The sequence below is a fragment of the Pseudonaja textilis genome, chromosome 8, assembly GCF_049901715.1.
Source record: "Pseudonaja textilis isolate UNSWEBS1 chromosome 8, rPseTex1.2, whole genome shotgun sequence".
Lineage (NCBI taxonomy): Eukaryota > Metazoa > Chordata > Lepidosauria > Squamata > Elapidae > Pseudonaja > Pseudonaja textilis.
In genome coordinates, this window is record NC_141997.1 from 18,999,165 (window position 1) to 19,020,436 (window position 21,272).

At 40.0% G+C, this 21,272-nt stretch overlaps 1 protein-coding gene across 1 annotated transcript in view; it reads left to right on the forward strand.

Moving 5' to 3' along the window:
* The first annotated feature begins 6,292 nt into the window (after positions 1 to 6,292).
* Positions 6,293 to 21,272, forward strand: part of ATP10A (ATPase phospholipid transporting 10A (putative)) — a 140,271-nt gene continuing 125,291 nt past the window's right edge. The window contains exon 1 of the mRNA XM_026707529.2: positions 6,293 to 7,293. Within this exon, the coding sequence (XP_026563314.2) occupies positions 6,854 to 7,293 (440 nt within the window). The 5' untranslated portion in view covers positions 6,293 to 6,853. The remainder of the gene's footprint in view (positions 7,294 to 21,272) is intronic.

The window sequence follows — 21,272 nt, forward strand, 5'->3', positions numbered from 1 at the left end:
AGAGTTGGGAAACGAAGCATTCTGTGTGGAGGGTGGCCTCAGAGTTAGCCTGAGAAAATAAGCCACAAGTGTCTTCCTGTGAACAATTACACTAAAATGAACCGCATGTGTTCATGTGCGTATGTTTTCTAGTGGGTGTCCCTACCAATTTTAAAGCTCAGAGCTCAAAATTGTGAGGAAGATAATTTCACTCAGTTTTAGTCAGCATTCTGATAGCACCTGCCGTAAGCCTCCCAATCTGTGTGCATACTCCTGGTTTAATTTAACTCCCAAATGATCTACACAAATACATGTAGCACACACTCCTTCCTGGGATCTGCAAAAGCCGACACTGGGAGGAAATAGTGAATATCTTTTAAAATGATTATACATTCAAGGATCCACCTTTTCCCAAAGTGCTCTGACCTGTTAGAATAGTTTTTATCACTTGTGTTCTTATGTTTTGGATTTGTGGCTAGTATACCGGTACTTAACCAAAGCAGAAAGAAATGGAGCTCCTTTATAGAAGTTGCCTGAGGCCTGGTCATAAGGCTAGCATTTTTTTCTGAATGAGTAGACATACTCTCATTAGACAAATTTAATTTCTGTTTGGAACAATTTGCATTTGAAAGAGATAACTTTCAATCCACTTCAGCCAGCTAATTCAATATTTTTTCACACTCTCTACCCATGCTTCTCCAATGAAATACAGCAAAGATTCTAATAGGCTCAAATATCCCCTATCTTTCCTCCATGATGGCTGGACTCAAGTGATTTCCTTGAGATAAATAACTGAATTCATAAAACCTGATGGCAGATCGAGTAGAACTTGTCTGCGTCTTTTTTAGTTGTGAGAATTTGGAGAAAGTAGAAAACAGGAAAAAATAGTATTTTTGTTCAGGGTTAACCTCTATTCTGCTAGCAATGTTAATCAAATTGACTATTGCAACCTCAAGTACCAAATGGATGTTCAAAAGAATAGTTAATAAGGCCCCCTTGTTGAACTTTATTCCTAATTTTCATCACTATCCCTAGAAAAAAATTAAGTCTTTTAGAAGTGCCTGAAAATATGGGCTATGTTCAATAAATTGGGCATGCCTAATGTAGTTATGATATGCTTTGTGGATATTGCACTTATTGTACTGGTAAATTTCCCCTAACGTGCCTCACATTTCATGATCAACTCTCAACAGCATGATTCTGCAGCAGAATATGGATGCATTCTTTATCCATTCATTTCTTCTTCTTGGTGGCTGAGATTAAGAGTCTCTGAAAGTGGCTAGCTATGATAAATTTAAACAATACAATGACTACACATTTTGAATGTGGCCTCAGTAAACTTTCTCTTTGGGCATGCTAGCGTAAGTATTTCTGATGACTGAAGTTCCTGGGTGAAATATTATGGAATACGATACAGCCCTCCAAAGGACCTCTCATCTCATGATGTTTGTACGCTTTTGTACACAGTTCAGTAAGCACTGGACTGTAACTCCATGCAGCTTAATGGAAACTAATGACTAAAACCCTAGTAACCATGCTATCTGCCTCATATCTGTGGATTGAAGGTTTGTTTAGTAATGGGTGGGGATCTTCCCTAACTTAGAGACCTGATTTTGGCTTGAACTCAGACTAGCCTTGCCCATTCATAGAGGTTGGGAAAATTCCTACACTGCTTTGGGTAACATCCAGGTTCTCTATAAAGACCAGAAACCTCCAATTCACCTCCTATCCAACAAAGGAAATGGCTTGCCTCCTTTCCTTTGAAACACTTTTAATTCTTAAGAAAGCTTTTAACAGCAAGGGACTTATAGGATATCCTGCACTCTCCGAGGAGCAGTGAATGATTTATTCCTACATTTTCCTCTAGAATGAGCAAAGTGTATGCGGAAATAGAATTGGATTATTTAAAACTGATTTAAATTGGATTGTAAGATTCTTACAATCCATCAAATACTTTTGGGGAAATGTTGGAAGTGTCACCAAACACCAAGAACATATTACCATATGTGGTGGACTTGAATAGAAGATAAAATATATTGGACTAAAATACACACATGGTTGGAAAAAATGATTTAAAAACATATAGATTTGAAGCCTGAAATATTCTTATTAGGAATGGTACCTGAAGGTTATAGTAAAGAAAAAACATACTCAATTATTCATATATTAACAGCAGCTAGAATTGTATTTGCTCAAAACTGGAAAAGTGATGATACCAGTAGAGAGAAAAATAATTGAAAAAATATTTGAATGTGCAGAAATGAATAGATTAACATTAGAAATTAAAGAAAAAGAACAATCTGAACATTATATGGTACTGGATTTTTTTTTATAAGTGGTTAGAAAATAAAATTAATTAAAAGGGATTAGACTTAATTATAAAGCAATAAGAGAAACTAGTGTAATAGATATACTGAATATTATATATATACCGTGTTTCTCAAATAATAAGGCCAGGTCTTATATTTTTTTGAGCCCTGAAAAAAAGGCTAGGCTGTCTTTTCGGGGGTGACAATTCCCCCCCCCCCTTGCATCCTCGGGCGGGCGGTGAGGACTTGGATGTTGACCTCGGTGTTGGTGGGGCACTTTGTATCAGGAGACCTTCCGCCACCATTGCTTTTCCTTCTCCCTGTGCTGCTGTGTGTTGGAGCAACACTGCGGCGTTTGGCACAACCAAGTGGCATTTGGCACAGCCCCTGCAACCGGAGCCCGGCAGAGACACTCGGCTTTAGGCGCTTCTGTCACTGCCTTCCCGGGCATTGTTCGAAGGCAAAGCCCATTCTTTTAAAAACGATGCCCTACTACCATTACAGCAAAGCCTCCCCTCCCAAGAGGGCAGCCCAACCCCACGTGGGGAGGCAAATCTCCCGGGGCCGCAGCGCATGAACGTCCCAACCCGGGAGAAGCACCCAGCCACCATCCCTGCCTGGTGCCGGGCAGAGCGTGAAGAGCTTCACCTGGGGTGCCCAGCGCAGGTGACAGGTTGGCCCTCCTGCCCAGCGGCAGAGCTCTGGCCAAGGCAGTGAGTGCCTCCCTGCTGGGCCCTCCGATCATCCCACCCGGGCCGCGCCAGACCCGGGTGGGCTGGGCAGAGCTGAGAAAGCGAGCTGCGGGTACACGCCCGCCTGCCAAGCAAAAGAGCCAGGCCGACCCAAGCTTGGCTTCCTTCCCAAGTCCCTCCAGCCCAACCCCAAATGGGCCACTGGGAGAGGCCACCCGAGGCAGGGTGTGATACTGCACAACCATCCGTGGACAGGTAGGCAAGGTGACGGCCCACGCTGTGTCCTCCTCCGAGCTAAGCCCCGCCAAGTAAGCACCGATGCCTGTGCCGCTGCAGCATTTGGAGCTGCCAGCACGTTTGGAGATGCGTGGGGATGGGGATAGTCTGGGCGAGGGGTGGAAAGGATGGGCAGCTTCGGGCTCTCTCCGCTGGACCTGCCAGCCAGGGAAGCAGCACTGCCATCACCTCACCTCCCTGTCGGTGGACGGGTGGGCACTATCACTACCTCGGGCAGCCTCTCTCTGTGGCCCCTTCTGGGTCGGGCTGGAGGGACTTGGGAAGCCAAGCTCGGTTCGGGTCGGCTCTTTCGCTTGGCAGGTGGGCACACACCTGCAGCTCGCTTTTCCATCTCTGCCCAGCCCACCCGGCTCCGGCGTGGCCCTGGTGGGATGAGCGGAGGGCCCGGCGGGGAGGCGCTCGCTGCCTTGGCCAGAGCTCTGCCGCCGGGCAAGAGGGCCTGCCTGTCAGCTGCACTGGGCACCCCAGGCGAAGCTCTTTGTGCTGTGCCTGGTGCCAGGCAGGGATGGTGGCTGGGCCAATCCTGCACTGCGGCCCCGGGACATTTGCCTCCCCATGTGGGGTTGGGCTGCCCTCTCAGGCAGGGGAGGCTTTGTCGTACTGGTAGTAGGGCGTCATTTTTAAAAGAATGGGCTTTGCCTTCGAACGATGCCCGGGAAGGTGGCGACAGGAGCACCTGAAGCCAAGTGTCTCCGCCAGGCCCCAGTTGCAGGGAGCCCTGGTTGGCCATGTGTGGCTGCGGCAAACGCCATGTGGCTGTGCCAAACACCGCGGCATTGCTCTAAACGCCACAGCAGCACGGGAACAAGGGAAAGCAACGGTTATGGAAGGTGTCTCAATATGAAGTGCTCCACCAACGTACAGAAGCCTGATGATGGCAGATGAGATTCTGCCGAAACATTGCTACAACTTTAAAAGCACAACTATAATGACGTGGGAAAATATCCGAACAAAGCTGAATGCCATACATATAAATACCCATGAAAACTTTATATATATGTAAATGGGAATGTGATTATTATTATATGGTTATACTGTTAGAAGAATATTATTAGTAATTGTTAAGCACATGAAATATGTACCTACTCAACACATGATTGAAATGGAATGGATTTATTGTATATCAAAAATAAAAACAATTAATTAAGAGATATTTGGGGCGGGGAAGAGCTTTTCAATGTCTCTATCATAAGAGTCAGTTTGGTGTAGTGGTTAAGGCACAGAGCTACAAACCAGGAGACTGTGAGTTCTAGTGCCACTATAAGCACAAAGCCAGTCACCATGAGCTTGTCACAAGAAACCTTGTCACAAACCTTGCCCAAGAAAACTGCAGAGTCGTTCACTCAGTCTGAGAATGGGACAGGACTTAGTAAGACCACACCTAGAACACTGCATCCAGTTTTGTTCACCAAATTATAAAAAAGATGTTGAGACTCTAGAAAAAGTACAGCGAAGAGCAACCAGGATGATTAGGGGACTGGAGACTAAAACATATGAAGAAAGGTTGCAGGAAGTGGGCTTGGCTAGTCTGGTGAAGAGAAGGTGTGCTGTCCAGCCAGGTATAGTTAGTTGGGAATTGGGAGCTGTTCCCTTAAGGGAATGCATCATGGTAACTGTAGTTAAGGTATCCTGGGAAATGTAGTTCATGTCATGTGGCCACATCTGTAATCCTGATTGGTCACTGAATTGACCTTTCATGGGTTGAAGGAGGTTTCATCACTCTTGCTTGGACCCTAGCTTTGGGCTAGTGCTTCTCCTTTGGCTCTACTACTATGGGATGAAATAGGGGAAAAGATTACTATCATTTTACACTACGATTTCAACTATGCAAAGAATTGGACATTAAATGCATCTCGACATAACTGTGAGTTACCTTGAGGATACCTAATATAATCCAATAAAAGAAACTTTGCATGGAAGAATTTGTAGAGTTATTCTATCTGTCTTTATATTCAGCAAGTGAATCAAAGGACAGAATAGAAGGACCAGGGGAGACATGATAGCGGTCTTCCAATATTTGAGGGGCTGCCACAGAGAGGAAGGAGCCAAGATATTTTCTAAAGCACCTGAAGGCCAGACAAGGAATAATGGATGGAAACTGAACAAGGAGAGATTTAACCTGGAAACAAGGAGAAACTTTCTGACAGGGAGAACAATCAACCCATGGGACAGCTAGCCCTTGGAAGTTGTGGGAGCTTCATCACTTCAGACTTTCAAGAAGCGATTGGACAGCCATTTGTCAGAAATGGTGTAGAGTCTCCTGTTTGAGTGGGGGGGTTGTACTAGATGACCTACAAGGTCCCTTCCAACTCTGATTATCTGTTATCTATTAGGACTGAACAGAAAGGGGAAAAAAACCCTCCTCTTCCTAATGAATACAGAACGGTGAAATCTGCCCTAATTAATTGCTCAAAACAAGCCAGATTCATAACTTTAACTTTCTTGGCTTTCTTCCTCAATGCTCTTGCAGCATCTACTTAAGTGAGGCAATTTCTTCCACCCGGTTGACCTTATTTGACTAGCAAAAACCAGCCCACGACTGAATCCGTGGTTCAAACTCTCCTCGAGCGGGGGAGGAGGAGTTTGCCCGCATCCGCTTCCACAGGCTCGTATCGTGACCACGAAGGCTTCACACTTCTACGATCTCCTCCGAAGTATGCAGCAGTTCCACCAAAAAATAATCAGCCGGTTGACCTAGACTCTTCCTCCCTCCAGGATCCCCTGCAAAAGTTCCTCTTCTGGTTTCAAAACTTCTAGAAACTTGTTGGTTTTGCGAGAAAAAACGCCCTTTCCCGAAGATGTCACGGGAGTATAAGTTTTAGCCCCAACAACCGCGCGTTGCGAAACGCCCCACTTCTGTATAACTGGTACCATACATAAGCCGTCGTGCACCTCTTAAAACACACACACACACACACACACAAAACCCTTTATCCGTTTTCTATGTTGCCTTAAAAAAAAAAAGAAAAAAGCAGCTTCCTGCCCGTCCTTTCATCGCTCTCCTCCCCGCGACCCACCCTTTTTGGCTTTCCACCCGGTTTCTCTTTCCCAGCCTGCCACGAGGGGAAGATAATTTTGTCCAACAGGCTGGCGCGGCGGCTGTTTTCCTCCACTTTAATCCCCAACCTTTTTCTTGGTGGTCAAAACGGGAACCGGTGAGGAGTGGGTTGTGATGAGGGATGACGTGTGAAAACAAGAGTGCCTTTGTACGAGTCCCGCCCGCCAGACAACGGGCCACTCATTCAGTGGCCTCGCTGAGGGAAGGCAGAAGCCAAAAAAGAAAGCTGGGTGGTGAGGTGCACCCGCTCGTCTTGGAGCAGAAGAAACGAAGGAAAGCAAGCGTGAGAAGCGAAGACCTTCCCAACCGGGCCAAAGTTTGTTAGAGCGGAGGTGGGGAATCACCCGCCTCCTCCTTTACTTCGCGGAAAGCTATAAGGGCATGACTAAGTTCCCAAAGATGATCACATAAAGTCGCGGAGGAGAAGGAGGGTTCCCCATGTGCTGGAAGCTGCCGGAGAACTTTCTTCGAACACTGATTTCCTGTCTTTGCTGTGTGCGTGTTTTGAGGGAAAGGCGATGACCGAGAGCACTGATGCCGTGGGGGACTCGTCTTCTCAGGAGCAGAAGCGCGACAAAGAAAGGAAGAAGAAGAAAAGGAGAAAGAAGAAAGATGTCAGGAAGGTGCGGGTTGTAGTTTCCAACCTGTTGTCTGCCTGGCCTGACGCGGACACCTCCAGGCGGCCAGCTAACAATAGACTGAAGACCACCAAATACACAGCCCTGTCTTTCTTGCCCAAGAACCTCTTTGAACAGTTCCACCGCTTTGCCAATGTCTACTTTGTTTTCATTGCGTTACTTAATTTTGTGCCTGCTGTCAATGCCTTCCAACCGGAGCTGGCGTTGGCCCCAGTGCTCTTCATCTTGGCAGTTACAGCAGTCAAGGACTTGTGGGAAGACTATAGCAGATACCGGTCAGACCAGGAGATCAACCATATGGAATGTTTGGTCTACTGCAGGTAATGGGATCAAGAGAGTGGTGTGGAAAGTTGAAAAGGCGGACCAAAATGCAGAGGAGATATGGTGCTGGGTGAACAGAATGGGATGGGGACTCCGATGAATAGGACAGCTTTTGAAAAGTCTGTGCTGGCTAACTCTGGCTAACTGTTTACTACTTTCCCCCTTTTAAGCGAATACAAAGACCTCCAGCGACATAGTTAAGTAATGGTAGATTATAGGCATCAATGTGTCTATACCATTTGAAATGTGTGAGTGCATTTCACTTACTTGAAAACATAACCCCCCACCCCCGACTTTGAAAGGTTCATGCTGTTTCCTACCTTGATAGGACATCTATTTCCCACTTTGATGGCTCCCTAGGTGTCATACTAACTGTATAGTAACTCTATAAACTTTGAATACTTCGTTCACCTTTTCCCTTCTTCACTTTCACAAGAATAATAGAAAACAATGTTGAGTTACTATATTATATCTAGACTGCAGTCCACAGGTAAATTTCTTTCTTTCTGGCAATATATTTCATTTTTGTTTCACTATTTCTCTCTGCACATTTCTCTCTATGCGCTTTTGTTTATATGAAATCTTGCCACAAAGGCTCTATTCTATGCATTTTTTTACCCTGTGGGAGAAAAAAAAAAGGCCGCCTCAAGAAATTGGCTGGTGGATTTTGCCAAAAAAAATTTCTGTAGATTTATGGGGAAGTTTAATCATGCTATATTGGCCTATCTCCTGATGGTTTTGGGCAGATCACAGTCATCCCAACCTTAGAATTTGGGCTGCCAGGAAAAAGCAGGGTTGTTTTAAGGTGATTGAAAAAGGTACTATGTCGATCATTTATCTAATGTATGCACTGTGTCCAACTCCGGGATTTAATTTGAAGTGCTGTGCAGCCTTTAATAGGCCTTTGATCCAGCACATCTTATTTTATGATCTATAAATTTCACAGAAATAGTTGAGATCACGTGATTAGAGAATCACGTGGAAGTCGAACCTTTGAATAAACCTGCTTAGAATTACCACAGTGGAGTGAGATTTTGTGAATTACAATGCTTGTGCAAGTCTCAATGACTCCATGTATTAGTGAGTGCAGCCTTGCAGTGTTATATTCTTTTCCCAAAAGTAACTACTTGACTGCCTTTTTTAATTATGTACCTTCCCTCAATTTCTTCCAATTTAATTGATACTGCTAATGCTTGTGGAATATTTTTCTGTTAATTTTAGGCATGGGAAAAATAATTTTTTTCATCTAATATGAACTTAAATGTTTGTGTACTGTTCCCATAACACTGTTAGGTAAACATTAAATTACCAATGAGTGGCTACCGTATTTAAGTTACCGGAATGTATGGAGCAATATAAAATCTGTTTGTCAGTTAAGTTTCATGTAGTGTGAAACTATGACTGAATTCTAAAATGCCTTATTTCATTAATGCATCTTTGAGATTATTTCACAGCAAAAAGGGGCTATATTTATGGCAACAGTATACAGTAATCTTCCCCTAATAATTTTAAATCTTGTTATATTAATGTTCAGATAAACCTTTGCTGACCCAACAGAAAAAGATGATACGGTACATGTGATAGCAATGCATGAAATAATTAACCTTTTTTTGTCTTTGCATCTCCAAGATCTGATTTGTGTATTCATTTAATACCGTCTTTTCACTTTCTTACTTATAACATGGTGAATTGGTGAAAAGACAAGTTTTATTGCCAAATATTATACTCCTGATCTACAGCATGTCCCCATTAGATACAGGTAGTTCTTGACTTAAAATAGTTCCTTCAGTGATTGTTCAAAGTTACAACAGCACTAAAAAAAAGGTGACTTGTGACAATTTTTCACATTTACAACCATTGCAGGATCCCCCTGGTCACATAATCAAAATTCAGACATTTGGTAATTCTCTCATATTTACGACAGTTGCAGTCTACCAGGATCAGGTGGTCACTTTTTGTGGCCTTCTTACAAGCAAAGTCAATGGGGAAGCTAGATTCATTTAAACAGATTGCTACCTTAACAGCTGCAGTGATTCACTTAACAACTGTGGCAAGAAAAGTCATAAAATGGGGCAAAATTCACCGTCTTGCTTAGCAGCAGAAATTTTGGGCTCAATTATGGCCATATGTTGAGGATTACCTGCATGTTTCTGGTCATTGGTCACCGACTATAATAAAGATTATGTTCAGGTTTCCATTTGTCTTCATTTTTATGCCAATGTTAATGGAAAACTTGTCTGGTTACAGTGTCTTAGCTAAAGAGCTAAGGTTTAATCGCGCCACGCAAGCCTGCATTAAAGAACATTGTTTAAAAGGTAAAGTCTTGTCCTATTTGACTTGTTTAAGTGAGATAGGGTAGTATTGTGTAAATATTCTTTTAATAAACACCCTTTTTTAACCGCATGGCAATCTTCTATCTCAATGTTTCTCAACTTCAGCAACCATAAATCATGTCAACTTTAACTTCCAGAATTCCCCTTGCTGGCTAGGGAATTCTGGTAGTTGAAGTCTGCACATGTTAAAGTTGGTAAAGTTGAAAAACATAGATTTATCCATACAGGCTTGCAGGGCCAAGAGCCTTTTGCTTTGGGATCAAGTCAGTGCACAAGACTCATCTAGCAAGGATAGTCCTTAATGAAACTCGGCCAGAAATTCTAATTTCCTTTGTGAACCTCTATAGTTAAAAGAGAAAACACAAATGGATCTTTCTTACACCTTATTAGAATTAGTTCAATTGACCTAAAAAGTACAGTGGATAATATTGTACCAGAAACAATTAATGCAAACTGTTTAATGCAATCAATCATAATCATTTACCTGTATGTTATATCTCAGGAAGAGACAGTGCCTGGCTGATAAGTGTGGACTCAAAAATGATTAGGATCAGTTGTACCTGGATAGACTAGACTGGCAGGTTGGAAGAAAACAGTGGCAATCTCTTTCCATATTCAGCCAAAAAGATTACATGGCATCCCATGTAAATATTATCATTGGGAGTTGAATCTGATTTGATTTGACTTCTTAGCTGTTAAGGTCCATTGTACCTGGACTGTCAAACTCAATGATCTGGCTTAAAATATTAGTTGATATTCTTAAGCCTTTTCTTTTGTGGTGCCTGCTCTTTTGAATGTCTTCCGGAGCAGGGGTCACCAACCTTTTGGACCTCAGGGACCACCAAACTCATAATTTTAAATCCCAAGGACCACTAACCGGTTCTGTGGTTGTGGCCTATTTTGTGGGTGTGGCTTGGTGGTCATGTGATTGGCTGGGCATGGCTTGTATGTAAATATTATAAATATTTATATAAATATTGAATTTTTTATAAAAAAGAGCAACTTTTACCCAAAATCAGGCAAAGCTGGCAGGCAGATTGAGTTGCTCACAGAATCACAGATTCATTCAGAGATCTATCTATCTTCCATCAGCTAGCTCAGTCTGTCACATAAAATTTGCTTGCAAGCAAACTAACAAAATTAACTCACAACACACCATGTATATAAATATTGATTATTTTTTTTTAATAAAAAAGCAACTTTTACCCAAAATCAGGCAAAGCAGGCAGGCAGATTGAGTTGCTCACAGAATCACAGATTCATTCAGAGATCTATCTATCTTCCATCAGCTAGCTCAGTCTGTCACATAAAATTTGCTTGCAAGCAAACTAACAAAATTAACTCACAACACCATGTATATAAATATTGATTATTTTTTTTTAATAAAAAAGCAACTTTTACCCAAAATCAGGCAAAGCAGGCAGGCAGATTGAGTTGCTCACAGAATCATCCAGTGATCTCTCTATCTGCCATCGGCTAGCTCAGTCTGTCACATAAAATTTGCTTGCTGTGAGTCTGCAATTAGAATCTTCAGTCCTAAGGGAGGTTTGGCTGTGCTTAAAAACAGAGCCGAAGATCTAAAGACTACCTAGAAAGCAAGAAATCCAACCATTTCCTGCTTCCTAGCTAATCTAAATCTCCCAGCACAGGAGAATAGCTGCTGGTGATGGTCGGATAAATAGCAGTTTAGCAGGCAAGTTTGCCAGGTAAAGAGTGAGTGGGTGGGGAGGTTTCCTGTGGGCCATGTGGGTGGTGCAGCCTTGAGTTTCTGCACAGCTTGGATTAATTGCTTTGGGGATGCTCTGGGGGTGAGATTTCTCTGTGGCCCACCAAAATTTTCTCGCAGCCCACCAGTTGACGATCACTGTTCCAGAGAATATATGGGCCCGAACCTGTTGCTTTTCCCAAAGCTTTAAAGAAGTGGTCTGTCACCAGGCCTGGGGATTTGGGTGTGTATCAGCCTGTGCGAAGGCTGTACTAATATGTGATGGGGTTGTTTTTAGCTTGATTGTGGACTATCTGTATTCTTTTTTTAATTGTTGATTTTTTTATTCTGTTTTTAATTATTGTTAACCACTCTAAGTCAAGCATTTGGAATGAGCGGCTATGTATATATTCTTTTTTGGAAAAAAAATACTCAGAGTTTTAAAAGTTCAGAGCAGCTTCCCTTTCTCTTTGAATGGTGATCATAAACATTCATAATCAATCAAATAGAATACTATAGAATAGAAATCTTTATTGGCCAAGTGTGATTGGACACACAAGGAATTTGTCTTCAGTGCAAATGCTCTCGGTGTACATAAAAAGAAAAGGTACATTCGTCAAGGGTCATAAGGTACAACACAATAATAGTCATAGGCAATAAGCAATCAAATCATACTAGGAAACAGTCAGTATAAATCGTAAGAATACAAGCGACAAAGTTACAGTCATACAGTCACAAGTGGGAGGGGATGGATGATAAGGAGTGATGAGAAGATTAATAGTAATAGTTAATGCAGACTTTGTAAATAGTTGGATAGTGTTGAGGGAATTATTTGTTTAGCAGAATGATGGCATTCAGGAAAAAACTGTCCTTGTGTCTAATTGTTCTGGTGTGCAGTGCTCTGTAGCGTCATTTTGAGGGTAGGAGTTGAAACAGTTTATGTCTGGGATGTGAGGGGTCTGTAAAATTTGATAAGCTGCCTCTCTGCTTCTGCTCTTTCCTTTCTGAACATTTTTATTATATCTCTATTTCTAGAAAACTTCTGGAGATGCAAGCAGCAAAAGTGTGGTGATAGAACCATAGTTGTATTTCTTTTACTTATTTGGATAGGTACGTGCAGGTGGTCCTCAACTTAAAACCACAATAGTGCTCAAAATTTCTATTGCTAAGCAAGACAGTTAAGTGAGCCATGTCCCATTTTATGACCTTTTTGCCATGGTTGCTAAGTGGATCATTGAACTTGTTAAGAGAATCACTGAAGTTTTGAGTGAATCATGCAGCTGTTCAGTGAATCTGGCTTCTCTCCTTTTAACTTGGCTTGTCAGAAGCAACCTATGAAGATTGCAAATGAAATCCCCGGGATCATGAGGTAACAATTGTAAATACATGCTGGTTGCCAAGCATCCAAAATTTGATCAAGTATCTGTGGGAATGCTGCAACAGTCATAAGTGTGAAAACTATGACTTAAGACACCTTTTCAGTGCCATTGTAACTTTTAATGGTGGTTAAATGAACAATTGTAAGTTGAGGAGTACTGTAATCTTAAGCATTATAGCCTCTAGAATCTGTAGTGGAAGCTCTCTAGATATTTGCAGGGATTTGTTATTGGACAATAGAGAGCAATAAAGACTTCCTTTGAAGTTGGTAGATGGAGGATAAAATTTCACAGAGTGGAGCTATGAAAAATATATTCCGCAGAATGTTGAGACCTGATTTAAACATAGAATAATAGGTGAATTAGAAACAAGATATACTGGAAGAGCTTTAGAAGTCTTTTCAGATCTTAATTGTATATTTATACAAATCAGATAACAGATTCTTATGAGTTGTTTCATCTTCTAGCTAATATTTTTCAGTGTGCCAGCAGATAACAGAGGATACGTTGAATTTGACCAGAAATGTGAGATAGTGGTAAAGTTGTGAAAAGTAAGATAACTTGCTGTTATCTTTTAGTTGGAAAAAAATAATCTATTCTTTGAGTTTTAAAAATCTGGGTAGTATAGCAAACTGCAATGTTATACGTGTCATTGTTGGAGCAGTAATACTTCGGAATTGTGGCCAAAATATCAACATATTTGTGTGAGAAAATGCACAACTTTTCATAATTTCTTTTTTTAATATTGTATATATCTCTATCTAGCAGTGTAAAACAGATTCCATGGGTAATGATACAAGTTGGAATCCAACCAAGTACAGCTAATCCTTGACTTACAACACTTTATTTAGTGACCATTCAAAGTTACAGTGACACTAAAAAAAGCGACATGACAGATTTTCACACTTATGACTGTTGCAGCATCGCCATGGTCACATGATCAAAATTCAGGTGCTTGGCAACTGACTCATATTGATGACGTCTATGGACATTTTCAGCCATCCAGATCATAGTTCTCTCAAAGGTTCTTTTTCAAGAGGCAACTGGACTTTCTGTTTTTTCTTTGAAGGCGTTTTGCTTCTCATTCAAGAAGCTTCTTCAGCTCTGACTGGATCCAGTCAGAGCTGAAGAAGCTTCTTGGATGAGAAGCGAAATGTCTTCAAAGAAAAAACAGAAAGTCCAGTTGCCTCTTGAAAAAGAACCCCGTGGGACATACTTATAACAGTTGAAGTGTCCCGGGGTCATATGATCTCCTCCTGCAATCTTCTGATAAGAAAAGTCAAGGGGGAAGTCAGATTCACGTAACAACCATATTACTAACTTAACAACTGCAGTGCTTCACTTAACAAATATGTAACAAAAAAGTAATAAAATGAAGCAAAACTCATTTATCAACAGTCTCGCTTAGCAACATAAATTTTGGGGTCAATTGTTGTAAGTAGAGGACTAACTGTAAAAAGCTGTTCATTATTGACTGAATTCTTAATTCTTAACAAATCCCTTAATCAATACCACAGCTTTAAATGAACATTTGCTGTTAATGAAGGTGAATTTTAAAGAAGAAAAAGATAGATGGTGATGAAGTTAGATCTCTAGTTAATGTAACACTTTAACCTTTTGGTTGGAAGGTTCATCTCTGACCTTTACGTTGTTTCTAAAAATTTGTAATTAGTGACTGTTATGTGACATTCATGTACAATAATTTTCAATTTGCAAGCCTGACTAGAATGAATTCTATAGCAAGATCGATATCTTTCTTTTACAAAAATAGGAATCATGGCAATAACTGAAATGTAACATTGGCATGTCCTATTATTTAGTGGAATCATTCAAATTTCATTCATTCATTCATCTCCAGCAATTTTTTATTTATTGAGCAATATTTATAACTTTCTCAAATCCAGATTTACTCTAGCAGTAAACAGTAGAACATAATCAGCAAAACTTGAAAACAAAATTACAAGGAAAGTAAAACAGCCATGTTGTCGTGCTTATGTTAGTTACCCCAGCTCAATAAAGGCTGAAAGCACATATTTATACAATGTAGTAGCAGAATTTAAGGAAGATTGGGCCCCATATAACACCAAGGAAAGGATATTTCATAGGGTGGAGGTCAGCACAAGGAAGGTCCCTCACCTAGATCACGCCCCATGAGATAATCTTAAATGAGAATGTGGGTGGTAGAAACCATAATCCATGTATTGGGGTAGTGTAATTTTTATAGGGATAAATGGAGTTGTTTTATTATTTATTTTATTCCTTTTATTTCCTCTTTTGTAACTGTGTCCAGGACACATACCTTTCTTAGAGAAAGTTTTTACACCCTGATTCTAACACTTATCAGCTCTGTGGCTAAGTTCTGTGTCACTGACATTAAAACATGCACTCAAATAATGTATCTCTGAATATTGTTTTTATTTGATGTTAGTCTTGTCCTGTCTTTAATCAGAAGAGTAAATACATAGGTATGTATGATACATGAATGTGTAAATATTGTCATATCTCCAAACTTCTCAAGAAAATAGAGAATCAGAATCCATTCGGTATATCCCATAAGCTCCACAATTGATTTGTAAACTAGAAGTATGATTTATGGATTGTGAAGAAGAATCTTAAATGAGCCAAGTCTTCCTTTTATTGATTTTTTAAATTAATGTTTTATTAATTTGTGATAGAGGATTCAAAGTCTCTTGGACCTCATCAGGTGGTTTTTGCATTCTAATATATCCATTTAAAAGTGGTGAATGAACTTATTGTTGGAAGGGAATGACAATAGCAGTGCTGATTCTCCAGCATGCTGTCCTTGTGAATATTAGTGTCATTGATGATCTTTCTTGGTCACATGCCAAGACCCATACCCCAATTGTGCAATGTAGCAATAGCACTTAGACTTATATACTGCTGCACAGTGCCTTACAGCCTTCTTTAAGCAGTTTACAGAGTCAGCAGATTGCCCCCAACAATCTGGATCCTCTTTTTAACCACCTTGTGGGTAATTGCAGGCAGCTGGTAGTCAGCAGAAGTGGCCTGCAGTACTGCATTCTGACCACTGTGCCACCATGGCTCCTGTACCAAGGGATCAACCTCTTACTTCTATGAACAGCTCTCTATTTCACATAGGACATTTGGAAAAATAAATAAATAAGAGCGATGCACTTTTTCAGGCTGGTGTCTTATTTCAAAAAGGTTCATTTGTTTAGGGGGGAAAAAGCAGCTGAAAGGGGAATTCAGATGATGGAGAGAGTCTCAGAAATGTTTGGGAATGACATCACTATATTTCCTTATGGTGAAAGGTTGTTTTGAGTTGTCTGTGCCTTTTGTGGAAGACATTGTATATGAGTGCCTGTAGTTTATTTCCAAGCCGGCAAACATGTTTACATTCCCCAAATGTTGGGTAGCTGCCACATAAGCTATCCAAAATGCACGGCAACAAATATAAAGGTTTTTGAACCATAATGCTAATGGCTGCTCTGCATTTTTCAGACTTCTGGAAAATTGTCACCATAGCTGCTTAATGCTGTTGTTTGCTGTTGAAAAAAGAAAGAAAAACCCTCCAAACTCCTTCAAAATAGGAAAAAATATCCATTGGATAAGTGAAACAAAAACATTTTTGAAAAAAATAACATTTAGTTTTTTAGTAGCATGCTGCTTGTTGTACCAAGGACATTCTGAGTTTTTTATATTCAGGGGCGTACTTTAACAAAGACAAGAAGTAGAAAGAGATCCTACTGCTAAAATTAACAATTGTTTCTACACATAAGGAAACTTGGTGGCGCAGTGATTAGAATGCAGAATTACATGCTAATTCTGCTAACTGCCAGCAGTTTGATCCTGATTGGCTCAAGGTTGACTCAGCCTTCCAAGATCAGTAAAACGAAGACCCAAACTGTTGGCAATATGCTGACTCTGTAAACCACTTAGAGAGGGCTATAAAGCTCTATGAAGTGATATGTAAGTTGAAGTGTTATTGCTATTGCTATATGCAAATACATCTCTCCCCTAGATTTTTCTCTGAACATCTGGATTTGCATGTATAACAGACAAATGTCACCACATTTTTTGAAATTCTTTCAACTTAAAAAAAGAGAGAGCTGGGTCTTATATTAGATAGAGTGAATTAGTTGGCTAAAACAATGGATATGGCAGGGTAGAGGTTAACAGTGAAGATTTAAAGGACAAATTCCGAGTTGTTTTCCTGGTGCCTCAAAAGTTTAGATTCAGTCTTCAGAGCCCTCCCAGTTGTTGACAGAATTTTAATGACCATATGGGATAATTATGTAATGACCAAATGGGGAAATTATGATTACTTTCAAGTAATACTATTTAATTTAAATTTAATTAAATAGCAAGTTAAACATAAATAAATGTATACACTACTCAAAGGCCAGCTCCTGGTCCAATTTATCCCAGGAAGAAAATGTCTACTGTAGGTTAAATTTTGAAACTTTAGCTTTCTGCTCTGGTTATATCACTGCCTATCTTTTTTATGTTTGTCGAGTTAATGGTTCAAATCCATTTCTCCAGAATGCGTAATAGAAGAATTTTATGATAGACTTATGTCATGTAAAGCTAACAATATAAAAACAGACAATGACTGTTGCTAAAGAGCACTCTACTTGGTGCAAAGCCACTAGTACTATAATTAGTTACTTAAATTATAAGTGTGGAGTAAATCTGTTTGGTTAGTTATATGTTCCGTGTTTTATGCCGAGTTGTTCTATGCCGAGTTGTGGTGTTGTTTCTTTACAACTGCTTATGAAATATGTGGGCATTAGGGTGTTTTGCCAAGTTGATAGGACAGTGATCAGATGTCTGGGCAATTGGTTCTTTTGGATCCAGAGATAATAAGCATACCAGTAAATAAAATAATTTTAAGCTTTATTATTAGCTCAGGCAAAAGATTTAAAAGCATAACATAAAAAGCAAACATATCAAGCAGAATGATACTCAAATCTCTTACAAGCTGTCAAGAGTTCCTTACTAATGACAGCAAAGATACCCAAAAGGGTGGCTAGTTTCCACAGTAGCCTATGCTAAGTTTTGTGCAGAAGCTCCCAATAAATAACAATATACCCAAGGTATTTATCAAAACTTGGCACCATGACTTCATGGTCCTGGTTTGGTCATGGAGAAAACCTCACCATGACTGGGTGGCACATGACTTGGGAAAATAATTGAAAATATCCTCCCTTCCCCCTTCAATTAGCAAGATAACCAAGTAGGTTAGCTCACAATGAGCTCTAAACTTCTAGGTTTTTCTGAATGTGAAATCAAAATGTGCCACTAAACTCCTTGAAATAACAGTGGTCTTCTACATTGCCACTACATCGCAGTCTTTTGGTATTTTTCCACATAATGGCCAGAAGAAGCTAATCTTACTAGTGAGCCATGCCAACAAACTTGCCAGACTATTAAAAGCAAGTGATCAGAGAACTAGTGGATACTTTGATACTTAGAACATTTTCTGGAAATGTGTATTTTAAATGGACGTATGGACACTTATCTGAAGCTTCTTAGTTGAGCAATTTAGAGACCCTTCAATGGTGTTTCCTTACCCTTATTTTGCAGGGGGGAGGTTGCACTTAAAAGAGGAACAGGTGAACTATTTCAAAAATATATTTAAACTCTTTTAACATTTATAAGATTTAATATCTTATAGAGGATCTACCATCTTTATTGCTATTTTGATACTTCCTTATTATAATTTATAGTTGAATTTTTGAATGGTTAAATCTTGTTGCCTCCAGATCTCAAACTGAAATTTAATATTGCCATCTTAAAGTGTTGAAATGGAATCAAATTGGACTGATTTGCATATGTTGAATAAATATTTTCCTTTATATATAAAGTGTTGTCTTTTGATTTACTTACAGAAATCTGGGTTTGTATGTAAGAGTAACAATGGTTTTGCTGTCTCTTCAATTTTTTAAGCATTGTAAGCTGGGTAAATGGACTTTGCCATTTTTTAAAATGTAAAATGTGACCATAATAATAAAAAAGAAGGTTTTGTGATTGTTTCAAGAGATTCAGATAAAGAACACATAGTTTGTTTCTAACACAGAACAGCCCCCATTAGTTTCATCCAGCTATCTGAAACATCTTGCTATCTGAGCACATTGTGTGACCTACACACAACCCTGAATTTACCTCTGTGTAAACAGCATTTTGCATAACTGAAGTTCGGATAGTATCAAAATATCTTGGTTTCCCTGTCGGAATTTGTATTTATATATTTATTGTATATGCCACCCATCTCATGGTTAAAATGGTTCTGGGTGGCAGTTAAAATAATTAAAAATAGTAAGAATTAAGTAGAGATTAAAAATCAAGAGGATGGTACAAGGGGTGGGCTCTTCTCTTTTATCCCCTCAACTATCTTCAACATAGAGTGTCCCGATTGGGTGCCAAAGCTAACTGGTAGAGCCATGTTTTAAGGCTGTTCTAGAAAGCCAAGAAGAGGAGGGAGGACCTCACCATTGGCTGCATGATATTCCAAAGGGCTTTTCTTCTGGATCGCGCCAGCTGAAATTCCTTGACAAACAGGGTCTGCAGCAAGTCCCTTCGCTGGAGCAAGTGGGACAAGCTAATCCCATTGCACTAATTGCTTGATACTCTATGATGCTTCCTATTTTTTTTCCCAATAGGTTTCATTACTTTTAAGGCTTAGAATGTATTATATTTGCATGCATGTATAACTGTTATTAGGGGATGTGGTGGCTCAGTGGCTAAGACGCTGAGCTTGTTGATCAGAAAGGTCGGCAGTTTGGCAGTTTGAATCCCTAGCGCTGCATAACTGAGTGAGCTCCGGGTACTTGTCCCACTTTCTGCCAACCTAGCAGTTTGAAAGCATGTAAACATGCAAGTAGAAAAATAGGAACGACTTTGGTGGGAAGGTAACAGCGTTCCATGCGCCTTCAGATTTAGTCATGCCAGCCACATGACCATAGAGATGTCTTTGGACAGCGCTGGCTCTTCAGCTTTGAAATGGAGATGAGCACCACCCCCTAGAGCCGGAAATGACTAGCACATATGTGCGAGGGGAACCTTTACCTTTATAACTGTTAAAAGATTTAAATTTAACACCACAAGATTCATGAACCAAAAAATGAGGCAATTATAGTCAGATGGGTGAATAGGATCAGGGCCCAAAGCCAAGTGTTTTTGCAGGATTGCTTTTACATCCCATATTATATTCTACCACTGAAACCCAGTTACCTCACTGATAATTGGAGAAGGTCTATTGAAATTCCAGGAACACTTTGAAGTAGATTCTTGCTGGTGTTTATAAGTATTCCTTAATGCATTAGAGAGCTGATTTTTTTTTCATTTCTCACTTTTTCCTGCTGTGAAAGGCATAATTTGAAGGTGTCTTGATCCTGGAGGCTCTTTTCATCTGTCTGTCTCTTTTCCCCTTTGGATAAAACATGGAATGAATAAAGGACAAGGACTTCTTCAATATAACTACCAGTTCCTTAATGTAATATTTTCCATGAGGGGACAGAGGAGAAAGAATTATAAGAGAGGTGGGCTTTTACCATGGATTGGTTTTAGCAGACTCCTCTGAAATTTTCAGTGTGAGCTATAGCATTCCTGCTTATGCATAAATATTTCCAGTGAAGATCCATCACATCCCAAGACAGCTTATATAGCCAATTATTGCTTTGAGAGCAAAAGGCAACTCCAAGAGGGGGAAAAATGCCTGTTCCCTCAATGTTCTAATTAGGTGTGAACGTGAGTAAATCAAAAATAGTCAAGCAAGATTAAAGGTATGAAAGGTTCATAGAGGTATTCTTTACCAACTCTCTACCAGTGTAAATTCATTGGCTTTTTGTGAAGGATCTGGATATGGCTTCAAATAAAAGGGATAAAAATTCCTTGTTAATAAAGAGAGGTTAAAAAAAACTAGCTGTGAAACTGAACGTTACAATTAAGCTGAATATCATTTTGAAAGGCCTGCACACCCTTACAGCCAATAATAGCAATAGCACTTAGACTTATATACCACTTTATAGTGTTTTACAGCCCTCTTTAAGTGGTTATAGAGTCAGCAATTGTTCCCCGAACAATTTGGGTCCTCATTTTACCCACCTCGGAAGGATGGAAGGCTGAATCAACCTTGAGACTGGTGGGATTTGAACTGCCAAACTGTAGACAGCTGGCTGCAGAAGAAGTAGCTTGCAGTACTACACTCTTTATTTATTTTATTTTTTTTATTTTATTTATTTATTTTTGTCAATTGCTTACAAGATAATAGGTATAAGTAAAAACATAGTTAAGAATGCATAGATACATATAAGCAAAATAAAAAATAAAAATAAAAGAAACAATAGGACAGGGATGGTAGGCACGTTGGTGCACTTATGCACGCCCCCTACAGACTCTCAGGAAAGGGGTGAGGTCAATAGTAGACAGTCTAAGGTTAAAGTTTTTGGGGTTTGGGAAAGAAACCACAGGTAGAGTATTCCAGACATTGACCACTCTGTTGCTGAAGTCGTATTTCCTGCAATCAAGTTTGGTGCGATTAACCTTGAGTTTGTATCTATTGTTTGCTCTTGTGTTGTTAT